At 38.7% G+C, this 18,208-nt stretch overlaps 1 protein-coding gene across 2 annotated transcripts; it reads right to left on the bottom strand.

Moving 5' to 3' along the window:
* Positions 1-139: 139 nt before the first annotated feature.
* On the bottom strand, positions 140-18,012 carry LOC124855812 (protein only RNase P catalytic subunit). Of its 2 annotated transcripts, none has more exons than XM_047345912.1 (10): positions 17,147-18,012; positions 16,424-16,583; positions 16,066-16,300; positions 15,688-15,986; positions 15,560-15,607; positions 15,345-15,477; positions 4,566-4,676; positions 1,285-1,433; positions 518-716; positions 140-345 (listed from the first exon to the last, which is right to left on the bottom strand). In XM_047345912.1, the coding sequence occupies exons 1-10, from the start codon at positions 17,496-17,498 to the stop codon at positions 217-219; spliced, it is 1,815 nt and encodes a 604-aa protein (XP_047201868.1). In that variant the 5' UTR covers positions 17,499-18,012; the 3' UTR covers positions 140-216. The 2 variants fall into 2 exon arrangements, with proteins under 2 accessions (XP_047201868.1, XP_047201869.1); XM_047345913.1 differs by having other exon boundaries at positions 17,747-18,005.
* Positions 18,013-18,208: the final 196 nt, after the last annotated feature.

The raw sequence follows: 18,208 nt of genomic DNA, 5'->3' as shown, positions 1-18,208 counted from the left end.
ATGTAAAATGTCTGCACCAGAAATGACTAATCAAACTTTCACATTTGGGTAAAACTGGGCACTATTGTCATTTCTTTTCCATGTTTTAAATTACCATTTTAATACTTAAAGTTTCATCACAAAATGTACAGAAACCATGTGAGATGTAAAGGTTTTATTCATAAGTCCACAATTTCAAAAATTTTATTCACAAATGTTTGAATAAAACAATTTTGTTCAGTGTTTTTTGGTGAGACACAGCCACTGCTGTGGCACTTCATAAGTGCTTCTGTCCTCAGTGTCATCATAGGGAATGTGCCAGGTATCTCCTGTAGACTGGACAATGGTGTCAAAGCAGGGAATACTCTAATAAAATACAAAGATGAAGTCAGTCTGTGTGCCTCTGAGGGATTTTATGTATGAAAAAGACAAGTTTCAACACAGCTTCTAGTTTACAGTATAATATCCACTTAATGCTTACACTTTACAACTTTGATCTTAGATTTTGTCTAGGGGTGGTAGCCACTTATCCGCTCACCTGAAATCGGACCCTCCTGCCGGCTGCGACATACCCAGCCACCACCAGCTGATGGCCCCTCTGCCACTTGAAGAAGAGCCTCCGAGTTGCCCCATCTGGCAGGCAGGCCTTATGGTCCCTCATCAGGTCCCTGCTCACAAACCTACAATGGTTTCCAGAATGCAAAGTGGCATACAGCAGGAACGGGTCGTCCTCGGATCTAAGGGGCAAGTAAGTGTGAGGTACAAATTAATGCAATGTAAAGCACAACAAGAACAGACAAGATTTTACATGTACATATATTTTCTCTCTTGATGTTTGTTTTATGCTGCAATCACATTAGCTAACAGCAACATGTGTATGAGCTGCTGTTTAGAAGAATTTGGCATATTATTTAATATTAATATCAGAGTCTAAATTTTACACCTCAGTAGTATAATTTCAGGAAGCACATGTACTTTTTTCCACTGCTTTGGAGCCAAACGATGAGAATGCCAGGGGCGGGTCTAAAGGTGGAGCCAGAAAATCTAAAATCTGATTGGTCCCTGTCACTGCATGTTTTACCTTAGAATGCTTTGAATATTTTTCTTATCTCTGGATAATTAACAGATTATGTTTTTTATCAGCCCATATCATCTACAACTTTACTGTAGTGACTGTAACAAGTTTAAACATGTGGAAAAAATATATTTCCTGCTGCTTCCATGCTCTGATTCTGTTTACACAGCCTCTAGCTGCTTGGCATGTTAATTCTGGGACGTGTGGCTTTGTCATTTTGAGATTCTCACATGTTATCCGTAAAGAAGCAATGGGCTTTCTGCTGGATGAGGTTCATGTTTTGTCTATCCCAGGATCTGGAGGGCTTCAACATGTGTTTTCTCCCCAGCACCAGGATGTTGAGGGCCTGACGCTCCAGCTCCAACACCACCGCCAACAACTGCAACAACACTTACAATACTGTAATTTGCACCGACCTTTAGAAAATACAACAAGAATATTTATTGGTAGAAAAATCCAGAATCATTCAGTCACAATAACATCATCCTGCATATATATTGGACTCCCTGATAAAGATGTGTAAAAAACCTGGAAAAAAATCAATTTTACTGCAATAGCATAATCTTATCCTAAAAAAATCTAGAAAGACTCCAATTATTTGTTCATGTTTATTTAGTGGAGAAGAATACATCCAACATAAAGCAAAAATATGTTTGTTTTCACACAATCACTGCTGCAACTAATTGCTACTGCTAAAAATCCCTTCTCTGGTGCATAGATATCGCCTGACACAGAAGCCCATTTTTCTTATCCCCTCATCAAAACGGGAAAGACAAGATAACATCTGTTTAAATAAAACTGATTTAAACTGCAATTAAAACAGATGTGCACATATTTTCATATGTAAGAAAAGTTTAACATAAAAAAGGAGTAGCCCTACACCTAAACTTACAGTTGGAGCTGTGATTGAAATTCTTGCAGTAAGCATTCTAAAGTGTATGACCTTTGGGTTACCTCACTCCTCTGAGCATCTGTGTTAGGGGAGGAAGCTGTAAAAGCCATTATCAGAAGTTTAATGGTTAAAACCCACAGTTAGGATGATGTGTTGGGAAGGACAGATGGGGTCCTAGATAACTTTGTCACCTCTGAACCCAAGAAGGGTTTGGGTCATAAAACACAGACTCTTTGAAGTTGAGATAACACTGTCATGTTCTGGTATAAATACTGTGTGTAAATGTTGTTCGGGGCTCTGTTTCAACTGACTAACCTCAGTGTCAGGGTCTTCAAACGCTGAATGCCTTTGAATAAAACTTATAAAGACAAAGTCCGGATTTTCTCTTGTTATGAGTCAACTTCTACCCACTTTGATAAGAAAATTCCACAACAGAGCGATATCTGAAAATATTAAAACCACTGGAACTATGACATAGAAGGCTGAATAAGGTCACGCTGGACAGAGAGCAGAATGGTAAGGAAGCTCACCTCCACCAAACTGCAGAAAAGAGTGGCATCTTGAGGCCACCATGTCTCCATCACAGCAATAAGAGGTTAACTACCGGCCAAAAGGTTTTGATAGCATGCCAGAAAAAAGCCCTCTTTGTTCTACTATCCCAAACGTAAAACATGGTGTTACCTAAATCCCAGTGTGACCTTAAATGGATCAAAAACTCTTGCTGGGTATTGTGTAAAACAAAAAATGAATATGTGAAAAAAACACTTTCTGCTCACTCTTGCGTAAGGTGCAAGGTCTGTGATGCTGTTGGCCTGTCTCTCTTCCAAAGGCCACTAGAACCTGTTTAGAAAGCATCACATGTTGAACTCTTGGAAATACCCGGACATTTAAAATAAATTTCAGATGGCTGCTACTAGTGAGCCAAAACTGAGTCATCATTGGGATGTGTGAAAAGATAATGATCCTAAACATATGGACAGAAAGGGTTCACCAGACACAAAGAAGACAGATAATTTCATTGGTCAGTTTTTTCCCAATCAGGCCACAATGAAGTTGGGTTTAAGGTAGAAAAAGTTAACAAATGGGTGGTAAAAAAATTTTTGTTGGCATATCTGTTCATGTCTCCTTAAGGATAAAAAGAAAAAGTTACTTGACCTATAATTTGACAACATTATCAAGGGAAAAATCTGAATTTTTTCAAAGCTTTGGTTGAATATAGGCATTTGATCACTGACTTTATTTATGCTGCATGGTCAGTTCCCAGTAAATCATCATCAGCTTTTATGCAGGCCAATACATTTCTTTCAGCTTTTTTTGAGGGATTTTAACAGATTTTTTCCAATAACATAAAATAGCATCCAGTTCTGAGAGACACATCCAATCAGCAGCTTACAAGTGTCTATTGTAGATTTCTCAGGAATGTTAAAAATGTTTATTTTGATGTATGAACCATGAATTAATCTGTTTTTACCATCTGCAAAAAAAGTTTAATATTTTTCAAAAAAACGGTTACAAAAATGTTTATTGTTTTCTCTTTAATGTACCTAAAGAAGTTTTTATCTTATTTCAGTTGACCAAAAACTTCAGCATAGAACCTCCAATAGGCTTGTTTATATTTTAACTTTCAAACATATCAGGCTGAATTTAGTAGTGAGGCAGAAATTTGTACAAGAGTTGCAGCCCAGTAGAATGTTAGCTACATTTAACTTACATTTTTTATTTTATTTTAAGCTGTCCTGAAAGCAGTTTTCTAAAATAATTTTAGGACTGAAGTTGAAAGAAGAGCCTTTAGAGTTTTCCAGCTTTGTAAGAATCAATATGTTCATTTTAAGGAGCTGCTCAGTGGAGCTCTTGCTTGCTGATTATTTTTGAACAAAAATAACAAAAGGCGTTAATGAACCATAACTACACCATGCTGATTAACGACTTAGATCTATGCACTTTCTATTTCAATCTAAATTGGCTGAAACAAAACCAAAATCATGCCTTAAACATAACACCTTTGTTGTTTCACCTTTCAGTATTTGCACGCCACTGCATTGAGTGATGACGGTGTTTCGCAGAATTCAGTCAGTATTAACATTTTACATCGGTAGAACTCATCTCTGATTTCATTCACACAGTCAATTATTTGAATAAAAACTCCTGCCTGTGGTCCTCATGTAAATATCAGCAGCTCTAATTTTCATGATTTATTTTGCTTTCCCACAAAACTGCAGCAAATGACTAGATAGGGAACCGGCCTTATCTGCCTGTACTTTCCTGCCTTGCAGCTATATGGTGTGTGAAAAAGATAATGAGGGTGTCACAAAGACAAGCAGAGAGACAGAAAGACACATGTGGGCAGTCAGACAAGTGGGTTCGGTGGATTTAAAAATCAGGTGTTAGACAGTTTTAGCTCACATCTAAGATTGAGGTAGATGTACAAACTGCAGGATTATTCATTGTGAAACTGACAGAAAACCCCCTGCATTGGCAGGGGGAAAAAAAACTAAACTCTACAAGGTAAAACTATACATGTGCATCTGTGAAACAAGCATGCATTAGACACATTCTGTAAAACTATTTCGTTTTAATTAAATGCCTTCCTAGTAAATTTGCATCTGTGTATATTCTCACCGTCTCTGACTGCTTGCTTTTGTCTTTGTTGATATTTGCGACGTTCAGCCCATCTATGACCACATCAAAAGCTGGCTTCCTCTTCACAAACACTTTAAAGCGCTCCAACTCCTGAACAGAGGCACAAACAGACACAAAGCAGTGACATATGAAACATAATATCTGACAGTGAAGGTCACTGAAGCAGAGATAAAGACAATAGGTTAGAATAGATTAGTGTATTAGTTAATGCGAGAAACCATTTCTTGTTTCAGTGCAGCTTTTTTTGTTTCGTCAGACCCAGCATGTGTAAGTGTAGGTGTTATCTGAAAGTTGTTGAGGATGCAAAAAAAAAAAGAAAACAGACCACAAAACTAATGAAAAGCTGCAAATATAGTTTATCTGCAAGTCTACAAATAAGAACCGTCAGCTGAAAACTAATATAGCATGCTACCACGCTTAAAATGGCAGAGATGAGCTTAGCAGCTCAGGACACAGTATTACCAGCCCTTTGCATGGTTTTCTACTTTTAATTTAGATTAAAATATCTGGGGGGAGGGTATTCCCAATTTGCTTGGGATGCTTTATTGAGCATTCAGGGGATGCACAGTACACTATATATAAAAGCAAAATAAATAGAACGTAGTTGAATTACAGCACATCCAGCTAAGCCATATAAAAAGACACAACCTTCCTTTTCCCCACTGTCTGACAATCAATAAGACTAAACAGATCAAATAGGATTACCAAAATTATGGCTATTTGCTGATTGCCAAAATAACGAGAGAATTGTTGGAGAATATCTGTATTTTTTAAGTCAGATTAAATTGTCTGTAGGCAATTTAGGAAAGCCCAGATGATGATGCCAAAGCTTTTTAAGCTTGTCATATGTTAATTCTAACACCTGTGGAGGTTTTTTAAAGCAACACTGCAAACACATTGCAGCCAAAAGACATAAACCAAGACTTTAGGATGAGATTTGCGACCTACAAGTCTGATTCATCCCTTAGTTACAATTTTCAGACTCCTGAAGGTGCCACGTTTATCTGTTCCACCAATTATATGCATATATATATAAATGCCATGGGAATTTCCAGGATTCATACAGCCCCGGGAGAAGACAGATATGTATCCCAGAGATGAATGTGTTTTGGTGTGAAATGTGATTAGCAACCCCAGAGAAAAAGCAAAAGACCTTGTGAAGATGCTGGCTGTAGTTGGGAAGAATGTTATTATTGAAAGTGAAACGAGTGCTGTATCAGCCATTTGTCCAAAAGGAACATTAAAAAGCCGAAATATTCTCTGAGACAGAAACACTATTTTTAGACATGTCCTGTGGTCTGATGAGACTAAAATTTAAGTGTTTGTTGTCACGTTTAAAGGAAAAAGGGAGGAGGCCTGAAAGACCTGAGAACACCATCCCAATTGTGAAGTACAGCATCTTGTTGTGTGGGTGTTTTCCTGCAGGAGAGACTGGTGCACTTCACAAAATAGATGTTTCAGAAGAATGGAACGTCATATGGAAAGACTGAAACAACATCTCAAAAAATCAACCAGAAAGTTAAGGCTTGGCACAAAAATGTCTTCCAAAAGGACAATGACAATAAGCATAGCACCAAATTAGTTATAACATGGGTTTAGGACACCAAAGTCAATGTTTCTGAGTAACCTTTCACAAAGCCCTGATCTCAGTCCCCGTGAAAATCTGTGGCCAAAGCTAAAAAGTCATAAAGTTTTAAAGGCAATTCTACCAAATACTAAGAATTACATTTAAAGTCAAAATAAATGAAAAGTAAAACAGAAAAGTTTAGAGACGTTTGAGCTTTTAGTCAAATGCTAGTCTCTGGTCAGCTTTCCTAGTATTAAGGTGTGTTTCCAGTGCAGAAACTCTTACCAGGTACCAGGAAATGTTTTCTGAGGCCAATCCTTAACCACAATTTGTTTCCCCTGCATCTAGCAAGGCGAGAACTGATTGCGTAGGTAGAAACTTACCCCAGAAAACAACCCTGGTAGACAGGTAATAATTTTGAGATTACTCTAACCTTTCTAGGTGGAGAGTTGTTGAAAAGGGTGCCAGAAATTGGGTGAATTTTTCCAGCATTATGTTTTGGTCACCCCAGTTTAAACTCTTCTACAGTTCATATTATCTGCTCACTTTAACTGAGATTTATTTTGAATCACCGGTTTTAGGTTTACAATTGAAAGTTGCAGGTTCTGATATCTGCAAGGGTAGCAATCCCACAAGCAGCAGCCAAATGAGGAAAATTGACCCTATTAGCATCAGTGGATATGATTTACATAAATAGCACCACAGAAACGCACAGAATAAACAGCTTTCAGGAGACAAAGGTTCAGGGCAGCATAACAGAAACATCCTTCTAGTGACAAGACAAGCTCCTGCACTCTGATGATTTTTACAAATTGTTGGAAAAAATGAAACAATTAAAAAAATGTATCAAACCTTGAAGCTCAATTGAAAATATGGTTATATGGTTATTACAAAATTTGCATAAAACTGGGAAAAAAAGAAAACATCCCCACAGTCAGTATTAGGATTAGATTAGCTAAATTTCTAGAATTGCGCCACTCAAGGTGGCAGCAGGTTGGAGTAACTCTGTTACTTTTGATTTTGATTTATTCTTTTTTGGGAACTATTCCTCTTGTGGTGGATACAGTTGATTTTTTTTTGGACGACTGTCCTCTATGGTGTCGGACCCTGTGCAGCTTGGAGGATTTTTCCTAATACATTTCTACTTTTGGAAATGTGTTATGATGCATTGCCATGGCAACAGGGTTGTTTCTTACAACCAGGAGCAGCTGATTAACATCTCAAAAGCTCAAATAATACTTCAACTACAACTCCAAATCCCTGATGAGTTGAAAAGGAGATGCCGTGGATGCAGAGCAGGAGCTAAGAGAAGAGAGAGAAGGAGGAAGTTCAAACCATCTCTTCCGTCGATTATGATGGGCAATGTGAGATCATTGGGAAACAAGTTGGTTGAACTCCAAGCCCTACAAAGGACCCAGCCAGAGTACCGGGAATGCAGTATTATGTGTTTTACTGAGACATGGCTGCAGGATCATATCCCCGACTCCAGCGTCTCTCTGTCGGGCTTTTTAACTATACAAGCAGACAGAGATTTAAAGAGGAGCGGCAAATGTAAAGGAGGTGGACTGGCAGTACTTATGAACAACAGATGGTGTAATCCAGGACATGTTACTGTGAAGTGTCGTCTCTGCAGTCCAGATATTGAACTGTTGGCAGTAAGTTTTCATCCATATTATTTACCCAGAGAGTTCACCAGTGTTATTTTGGCAACAGTTTACTTTCCACCTTCCGCTGTTGCTGTCACTGCATGTGATGCCATCAGCTCAAAATATAAGCCCCTTGTTCAGAGACAACCTGTAATAAAGAGGACTGTGAGAAAATGGTCACAGGAAGCTGAAGAATCCCTGCACGGTTGCTTTGAGGCTACACACTGGGACGCACTGTGCCAGCCACATGGAGAGGACATCAGTGCCATGACTGAGTGTGTAACCGACTATAAACTTCTGTGTGGATAACATCATCCCCACCAGAACCGTGAGATGCTTCCCCAATAATAAACCCTGGATCACCAGTGACCTGAAGGACCTGCTTAACAAGAAAAAAAGAGCCTTCAGAGAGAGAGACAGAGAATTATTGAGGATTATACAGAAGCAACTTAAAGTCAAGATAAGAGACAGCAAGGAGGTGTACAAGAAGAAGCTGGAGAGCAAGCTCCAGCAAAACAATATCAGAGATGTGTGGACAGGGATGAAGAAGATCACAGGCTTCAAGCAGAAGGATGATCAGACTGATGGATGTCTGGACAGAGCCAATGAACTGAACACATTCTTCAACAGGTTCAGTTCAGAAACAAGCTTCACATCCTCCTCTCCTGCTCACAGCCAAACAGACATTACACCCTCCTTTGACCCACAGGACCCACAGCTGTCCAGTAACACCTCAGATGTTTTATCTTCCACCTCAGCCCTAGACCCTTCTGCTTCTACATGTTTGCCTTCAACCATATCAGAAGATGTTGATGCTTCCTTTGCTTCCCCCTTCCACCTGTGTGTCTCAAGAAGTCAAGTGAAGAGACAACTGGAGAGACTGAATAGGAATAAGGCTGCAGGTCCAGATCATGTCAGCCCTAGAGTCCTGAAGGCCTGTGCAGAGCAGTTCTGTGGGATTCTGCAGCACCTCTTCAACCTTAGCCTGGCCCAGAAGAAGGTTCCGGTGTTGTGGAAGACCTCCTGTCTTGTTCCGGTACCAAAGAAAACTCACCCATCAGTCCTCAATGACTATAGACCTGTTGCCCTGACATATCACATCATGAAGGTCCTAGAGAGACTCCTGTTGAACCACCTGAGTAAGCAAACAGTAAACCATCAGGCCCCTCTTCAGTTTGCTTATTGCTGTGGAGGTGGAGTTGGAGTTGAAGATGCCATCATACACCTGCTTCAACAAACCCACTGTCATCTGAACAAAGCCAGCAGCACTGTGATGATCATGTTCTTTGATTTCTCCAGTGAATTTAACACAATCCAACCTGATTTGCTTTGTCAGAAACTCCAGAAGACTCAGGCGGAGGCCTCAACAATCTCCTGGATCAAAGACTACCTGACAAACAGACCACAGTTTGTGAGACTGAAGGGTTGTGAGTCTAACCAGGTAGTCAGCAGCACAGGAGCACCACAGGGGACTGTATTCTCACCATTCCTTTTCACTCTGTGCACCTCAGACTTCCAGTACAAGACAGGCTCCTGTCATCTGCAGAAATACTCGGATGATTCTGCAGTCGTGGGGTGGATCAGAGATGGACAAGAAGCTGAGTACAGGAAGGTGGTGGACCGCTTTGTGTCATGGTGTGGAAACAATCACCTCATCTTGAACGTGACTAAAACAAAGCAGATGATTGTAGATTTTAAGAGAAACAGGAATAAGTCAAACACTATTTCCATCATGGGAGAAGATGTGGAGCACCTGTGTGCACCTGGACAACAAACTAGAGTGGAGATGCAACTGTGAAGCCATCTACAAGAAGGGACAGAGCAGACTGTACTTCTTGAGGAAGCTTAGGTCCTTTGGTGTTTGCAGCAAGATGCTGCATATCTTCTATAAGTCTGTTGTGGAGAGTGTGATCTCTTCTACCATCATCTGCTGGGGAAGCAGCATCAGAACCAGGGACTTAAAAAAGCTCAACAAGCTGATAAAGATGGCTGGCTCTGTTCTGGGGACTCCTCTGGAACCTCTGGAGATCATTGTGGAAAGAAGGATTCTTCATAAAATGAAGAACATTATGGAAAACCCTGAGCATCCTCTTCATGAGACTGTCCTACAACAACAGAGTGTCTTCAGTCAGAGGCTTCTTCAGATCTGCTGTAAGACAGACCGCTACAGGAGATCCTTCCTGCCCACAGCCATCAGCATCTACAACGGCTCTTTGAGGAAACCTTCATAATATGAGCTATAACAACATTTAATTTCCCTTTGGGAATAAATAAAGTATTTTTGAATTTGAATTGAATTAAATGAGTGAGAAAATCCCACCGTCTCTGGAGTTCCATAGCTCAACCACACTTTACATCCTTCTGTGTCTTCAGCTGCTATAGGAGTTGCAGTTTTCCATCAAAATATCCCAGAATTCCCAATGTGCCTCACTCTCATTATATTTCAGCTTTAAAATCTTAATTTCAGAAACTGGACCAAAAGGTCTCTTTAACCTCCTGTAGATATCATAAAACCTCTATAGTAGTTATAAAGATTTATGCGTGTAAAGAAAGAAGGTTCAGTCACTCATAGGTCACGAATTTTATTTAATACAACTTCCTCGCAGTTTTCTTACAGTCTCTGGACCCAGCCGTACTCAACACAATCTTCTTTCTTATATTTATTCACTGAGCCTTCCTGGACTCCCGCATAATTCCAGCGGCTGTGTCATATCTGATTACAACCTTTTAAATTCAGACTACACTGAGAGTTTCTGCACAGCTCAGTATTTCCAGTCAAAAAAAAAACTTGATGGGCAAACAGGGAGAGGACTCATGGATCACAGAATTAGTAATATTCTAGCTCTGTTCATGCCTAAAAAGAGGGCTAGAAAGACAAACGTTTTGGTATGTTTTCAGGCACCTTTCAAAGCTTATCAGTTTTATTATTAGTTTTAACTCTCACAATGTGGTTACCCGAATATTTCTTATCACTTTGGACCAACTAACCAGAATAAGAATCTATTAAGAAACATTTTAGACCAACTAGAGCTTTGAAATTATTCTGTTTTGGCCTGACAAAGTGTAGTTTCTTCAGGTTCAGCTTGATGCTGTAAGGGAAGTTTTGGCAAGAGAACAACCACATGATGGATAAGCAGGAAGATGTTTTTAGACACTTGTGATGAACCCAGAAAATTCCTGAGTACTATACCACAGCAATCCCAGTTAACTATCGTCTCTAGAACAAATAACAGAAGAAGGAAAACCTTTTAATGTATTTTGGAAGGAATGCTGTATTCTTCGATCAATTCCTGTAGTTCGATTTAAATTATTGAGATTTATTGACAAACACTTGTACGTTTATTTTTATTTCATTTGAATGTATCTTCTGGTCTTCATTCTGCATTTTCAATTATTTACTGTACAACCTGAGATTAAAAATGCGGACTTGAATGTGTTTTTTCTGATTAGTCAAATGATAAGTCAAATGATTTACTGGCAATATTTCTTTGAGTTGAATAGATTTGTTTGTCTTTCGTTTCTGGTTCTCTTTTTTAGTGTGTCTGTCTTTTTATTTTTGCAGATGTTTTTTCTATGCACAGCAGACAGCGAAAACTGACCGTTTTAGCTGGAGGGGAACTGAAAATGTGTAGAGAAAGACTGCGAACCTCTCTAACAGCGACAACATCAAGGGTGTGCTCATTCTTTTACTCCAGAAATGAATCTGGACTCCACCTGCAGGATCATTGTCCGCGGGTCGGATAACTGATCAAACATTACAAAGACCCCTAGACACGCGGCAATCAGCCCTGCTATTCAAAATGTTTTGTGCACTACAAGAAATAATTTGGGAAAATACTTCCAGCTCACTTTCTATGGGTGTCTCTAATGTGGATCTGCAGTTTTTTGTTTTTTTTACCATAACAGGAAAGTTACGTCGAAGCTCAGAATAGAACTCCAGCGTGGAAACGTTCTTGGTGCTTTCACTTTTAGATAGCAGCAATATGGAAATAGGCTGCTGTGAATTCCCCTGGCCCTGAAACTTGAAACTGTTTGCCCAGTATCATTAACATTCAGTCCAAATGCAACCTTAAAAATACTAAATGTACTGCAATATTTCTCCTCTGATGAGCAGGAAACCTCAGGCTGTGTAAATACACTTTACTTTCACAGTAGGTATTTGCTCACTGGAAGCTGAGATGAAGAGGATGTTTGACAGAAAGAAGAAGAAGAGCCTGAGAGGAGACAAAGAAGGAAGAGAAAAATAGAGACAAAGTCCAGTGTAATTATCCCGGGACTTTCCAAAGCTGATATCTGAGACCGGCTCATTGTGCTGATGTGGATAAAAACACACACTCCCACATCTGTACACACATGCATGAGCTTACATAACCACTCAGGTGCACTGTTTTCACAACTGGTTTCTGTAAAAATAAACAGCAGCATCACCACCGACACAGAGCTGCAAAACACACTTTATCACACCTGAGCGAAACGCTACGTTAAGCTGATCTAATATGTTATAAGTTACATTTAGGCAAGTTATACGCAACGTCGTGCTAAAAGGTTTCCATTATTATTCAAGCTTCTATTAAAATAGAATAGAAACAGCCTTTTATCGCTCTCCATGGTCTTCTTGTTCCTCCTTTGGCAAGTTTCTCAACTCATAAACTCATAAATGCTGTTTGGAGCCCAGTAAAGAGTCTTTTAGATCTTGAATGAGGGATTTTATTTTTTTGTAAGAAACTTTAAGTTATGTGAGATTCTTGCATGCTTTGCTCTAAAGCCTTTAGTCTGTACCCATTTGTTCCAGTTTAATTTTACAGGCACATTAGTAAGCAGTGTTAAACTTGTAGAATGATTTTATTCTGAGCTTTTAATTCAACAGTTATTTGAAATACACCCATTCTGTTTTGAATTTCATTTGTAAATGTCTGATGTTAGATTTTGTGGTGAGGAAGCAAAAGGTATCAATCAGGACTTCAGACTTTAGGCTGGTATAAACCTAATTTCTTGTTTAAGTCCTTACCGTAGCTATAAAGAGTCCGACTTCAAATATCAGGTTTTGTGTAAAAATGACAAAAGATAGCTGTTTTGAGAGAATTTAAAGGTGTTTTTGCAAAATTTAGCCAACCTTTGATGATTTTGTCTGCAAGAAATGTTCTGCCTCACTACCATACCATGAAGAATTTCAAATTTAATGAAAAGCTTCAGATTAAAGAGTTTTCCTACATCCTTGCCGGGAACATGAAAACGTCTATACTTGACTTACAGTTCGAATATGCTGAGCTTTCACACAAAATATTTATTTCCCATGGCCTCAAGAATTTGACTCATCTTTATTTAATGCATGGAAATGATATAATTTTCACTTTATATAAAGCTTACTGTTTTTTCCAGCTACCTTTCCAAAGAATTACTGCTGAACACACATAAGACAAATTGAAATATTTACTTTTACTGCTGAAACCTGATAGGATAATGTGTATGCCTGTGAGGTAGGATGTCATAAACAAATAAAAAGGGATTTTTTTTGTCAAAACTACATTTATTAACCAAGTAAAAAAAAAAATCTAATACAGGCATCAATTTAGTTTAAATGCAACCTTTAACATTTAACCGAATATTGATAAAATGTTTAAAATCCTATTTTATATTTATTCAAAAGGTTTTCTAGGAACTTCCTCCTGTTCCCAAACGTTTTTTTTAGACTGCCAGTTCCAGCAAATAGACTTACCCACGATAAATGCAGCGCAATCTATTTCCCTTTATCTGAAGGTGACTGACTGCCAACAAAGGTGTAAATCATAAAGTCAAAGCGACCTATTAAAATAGACTTATCCAAGACATTAAAACTAAAATAAATCATAACATGACTGTTTTTGCTTTATGACAAACTGAAAGTTATTTATAACGGGATATATCTTAATATCGTAGTGTTAAAATTATATTTAAATTAATCTTCTTTCTTTTTACTAGGGAAGCCGATAAAGCCTGGGTTAATTCTTACAGACATATCTTTTGTTTTATGGTAATTTCATCAAATATGCTTATTGCTCTCCAAAAAATCTGATGTAAAACTTAAACCTAAAACTTCAAGGAAGAAGCTGTCTTCAGCGGGTTGAGCTGATTACCACATGATAAATAAAACCAATCTCTGCAATCTAGATAAGAAAATGAGTTGTTTGAACAGGTCCCAGTCAGTTTCCGTGTACCAATGATGCCCTCTAGCAGATGCACGAGGCATCTTTCAGGTCTCATGTCAGGTCCTCACAATTGTTTTATTTTTTATTTTTGCTGTTTTATAAAAGACATGACTTTCAGATACTGTTTATCTGTTTGACAAAGTTTATATATATAGGCCTGACACCTATACCTCTCCACTTTCCCCAAAATACACCATATGCTTTTCACAACAGAAACCTTATTGGGAACCGGGGAGGTTTTCTGGAATAGTTTCTCTCCCAACATCCATGTCCACCACAGGAATCGGGGCCAAATCAGACAAATGTTGGAAGAAATTACAAAACAGCCCTACTAAGGAGATGGGACCTTCTGGATGGACCCTGAAATAAAAGTCAAGTTTTGTTGTATGAGGATAGTAAACATTTCCCATTGACAGAATATTCCCAGCATTTTACTTCAGTCATCTCCTAGTTTATCTTCCTCCGAAGTTCGTATTTTCTGTATAGAAATTCTGTATTTGTTTACAAGCACAACTCTTAAGCCCATCCACTTAAGCTGAATACTGCAGTGTTATTAATAAATACAGCGATAAAATCTGCCAACTGAGTCGAAACATTTAATTAAAGGAAACACAGACTTCCTTTCTCAATGTCTCCATGGAGACGGAGAGAGAGTAGTGCTCCAAACAAAGCCTTTTCAAGAGATTTTAACCAGTTAAGCTGAAATATATTTTAGCATTTATGCTCTAGAATACAGAGTAAGGCAATCACACCTGTCCGGGATTGTTGATTTTTTACCAATTTTACATTTTAATAAAGCAGAAACGCTGAAGCAAGTGTGTGTGTGTCTGCTGTTCCTACCATACTCATCTCACAGCCTTTAATAATTAAAAATCTGTGGATTATTACATTAGATTCTTCTTCAGAGTTAAAAATGGTCTTAATATGTATAACATAACTCATTCACTTTTACTGTACAGTTAAAAATGCAGTAGGGAATTCTGAGAAAACTGTGGACTTTGCCTGAACATTTGAACAAGCACACCTTGTAGGTCCTTCCCCCTTGCTCTCTGCTGTGCTACAGCCCTATTAAAAGTGCTTTAAACCGCAGGAACAAAATCACTGGAAATATTAGCAGTTATAATTTGTACTGGTAACTGGATCATGTGTGCACTTATAAGACAAACATCTTCGAACCAAGAAACTCCAGGTATTTTAAAATCTGGGGCTTTTAGCCCCTAACAAAACACAACCTACTTAAGAGAGGATTTAGTTAAAATGTTTAACACGGCATCTTAGTTTCACATCTCTCATTAAATAATTGCCACAAGAAACAACATAAAACCCTTTTTAAAGACCCTGTTTTTATGTTGATGCATACCTCAGGAGTGGTCTTGTTGAATACATCTTGCCCCTGAATGACATCAGTCATGACTCTGTCCTTCAGCTCCTGATACTCCTCAGCACTCAGCTGGATGGACTCCAGCTCTGACCCACAACACCTACACACACCTCTAAAAAAACAAATATTTTTTTATCAATGGCACAAAATGTCACAAAGGTAACCACATTAAAAGCTGTAAACTGCTTCTTTACTTTGGGGTGGCACTGCTCCAGGCTGCTGTCCATTTCTGTTCATTGAGACTAAAAGCAGAAATAAAGATATAAATAAATAGAGAAAAGAGGTGATAAAAATGTAATTCAGTTAGGAGTGGACTGCTTACCTCTCAAACCAGCTCTTTATCCTTTTTGCAACGGTCTGCTGGGGATAGATCTGGTTGTTCCTCATGTACACCAGAATTCCCAGCAGCCTCTCATGCTGTTCTGACTCAGTCATGGCTCCCATTTCTTTTTCCCTCTCACTCCCCTTCACGCCGGTAAAAAGAACATCCCAGGTCTCCTGATGAGGGCTCAGCCCCTTTTTAATCAGTTCATCGTACAGACCCCAGGCAGTTGTCGCATCACTGTGATGCACTGCTGCTGCGATAACATCGCCATAGTTACGTGGTGATGGTGTAAAAACCTGAAACATTATAAATCAAATGTTGACAAGAAAAGTATCTAGTCCAGGTATTTTCTTAAACAGGCATGTACTTATTCACCTTTTTGACCTCCTGCAGGATCTCAACTGCTTCCTTCCACCTTGCAGTCCGGCTGAAGGACTTAATAAAAAGGCTGGATGCCCCCGTGTCCAGTGAAGGGAAACTTCCACGCATGATTCTGTAGACGTCAAACACCTCATCATCATGGCCACCGCTCACACACAGTGTCAGGTAGCATAGCAGCAGCTTATAGGATAGTGTGCCCGTTTCCATTGCCACAAAGGTCAGCAAGGACCTGAAAGAGAAAAGTACACTTGCTTTGTGTATATGTTTACCTCAAACACCAAAGTATTTGGTGTTTAAGTTTACTGAAGAGAAAATTTGACTAAAAGTTACAGACACTCCCATTGTCTCTCACTTTGCGACGTTCAGGTCTGCATCAGAAGAGAACAACGCGTTCAACATCCGGACGTCGAAACGTTCCGGGTTTCCCAGAGATTCCCTCAGCTTCATCCACTCAGCAGGAGTCAGAGGCCGTTCGGGAGGATGAAGCACTCCTTTGAAATACCTTTGGTTTACTACAGGGAACCAAAATAATATGGAAAAAGGGCTGTACAACATTAGGAAATTGTGACATTGCAACATTATTTTAAAATATTGCGATGGCAATATTAGTTACTAGAAATTCACATTTTTGTTACTCCTCTCTTTCTTATGTCATTATATTGCTTCATGCATTCTCTGTAACCTGTCACTGTATTGTGTGTGTGTGTGTATATATATATATATTTTTTTTTTTTATGCAATATTTTTGTGCAGCCCTGATAGACAGCTCTTAAAAGTCGTCCGACACCTTTACGATTCATTGACATTATTATCTAGCATGCATCACCCAGTTTAGCGCAAACTGATGACTTCACATGAGAATTATTTAGTTTTCAGAGGAGTTCATTGTTGCTACAAAACAAGCTCAAACCATCATCCCTCCACTTCTGTGTTTTATAGTTGATTTGAGGTGTTAATGTGTTGAGTTTGGTTTGGACATCAATCTTTAAAGTCGTTTTTAGCAACAAATTAACTTTCATTAAAACAAATTGAAAAAAAACCTTCTTGAGTTGTAAAGAGATACCAGTCTCTGTACCTGCTTTTGTAACCGCACTGTGTCTATGGGCATCTTCATGTTGCTCTTCTTCCTGAAAGACTAGTGGTGCCTTCCTCTTCATTAGTTCTGCTGTCCTCTTTGCCGTCCCAGCAGCAAAAACGGATTTGGGAAAGGAAGTCTGAGGCAGCACGCCAGATTTCTTTCTTTTTTCATCCTCTGTGGCTTGTCTGATAGCTTTGTTTACTATTCTAGTCTGTCCACTGTTCGTTCTGTCCACCTGTCTGCCTCTCAGGTTTGGTTTAATGTCTCTTGTGCATAGAAAACGTGCTGTGGAAATCAGCTGTGGTGACATTAAGCAGACTCTGACTTGCAATAACAAGGTAGATCCCATGTTTGAATGTGTAAATCTGCTAAATGTTCACATGTATGTGAAACAGTAGTAATTCTTAACTTATATTTTAATAAAAATACTTAAAGTATAATCTTTATAATCTGATCACAAAAATTACACATTCTGTATGGGTCATTCCTGGTCCAAATACCACTTACAAATCGACTTTACTGCTTAAAAATATCAGCAGTAGCTAAACAAGATCTGAAGGTATTAGCTATAATTAGGTATTTATAAATACAACTCACGGCAACCAAAATTCCCAAGGACTGTGGTTAAACAGGTCTGGTTTTTCTCCAGTTAAATGAAGGCATGATTACCAGGACGCACAGCCTCTCCGTCATCAGCAACAGACTCGTCTCTAATGCCGCATTCAAAGTACGTCGGAACAAGAAATCTAAGTACAACTTTAAGAGTTATTTAAATGAAGAGCACCTCCATAAATACTAGAAGTTAATCACTTCACTTGCATGAAGTATAAACTAATCAGTCCAGAGTCTTAAACGTATTGCCAATTTGAACGTTTTCTCCTATTTCCACAATAAGAAGCTGAGAATTCCGTCACACTCGGATTTAGCAAGCAAACTGCCCTGTGTGATGACTTTCAAAATAAAAGCGTTGGGCCAAGAAAATAGAGGTTAGCTTGAATTAAATTTCAAAAGTGACTGGTATTATATTTTATTTCCTTGTTATCTCATTTTAATATACCT

This window comes from Girardinichthys multiradiatus, chromosome 19, assembly GCF_021462225.1.
Source record: "Girardinichthys multiradiatus isolate DD_20200921_A chromosome 19, DD_fGirMul_XY1, whole genome shotgun sequence".
NCBI lineage: Eukaryota > Metazoa > Chordata > Actinopteri > Cyprinodontiformes > Goodeidae > Girardinichthys > Girardinichthys multiradiatus.
Note: the sequence above shows the minus strand (reverse complement) of the source record. Positions and strands in the feature narration are given on the sequence as shown.

Bases quoted from the DNA above. Each gene is read 5' to 3' on its own strand.
- LOC124855812 (XM_047345912.1), bottom strand. From the start codon at position 17,498: ATGGGATCTACCTTGTTATTGCAAGTCAGAGTCTGCTTAATGTCACCA. The intron at 4,677-15,344 runs GTATGCATCAAC...GCCTCTGTTCAG, and splicing joins TCAACAAGACCACTCCTGAG to GAGTTGGAGCGCTTTAAAGT. The intron at 346-517 runs GTGAGCGGATAA...GTATTTTATTAG, and splicing joins GCAGGAGGGTCCGATTTCAG to AGTATTCCCTGCTTTGACAC.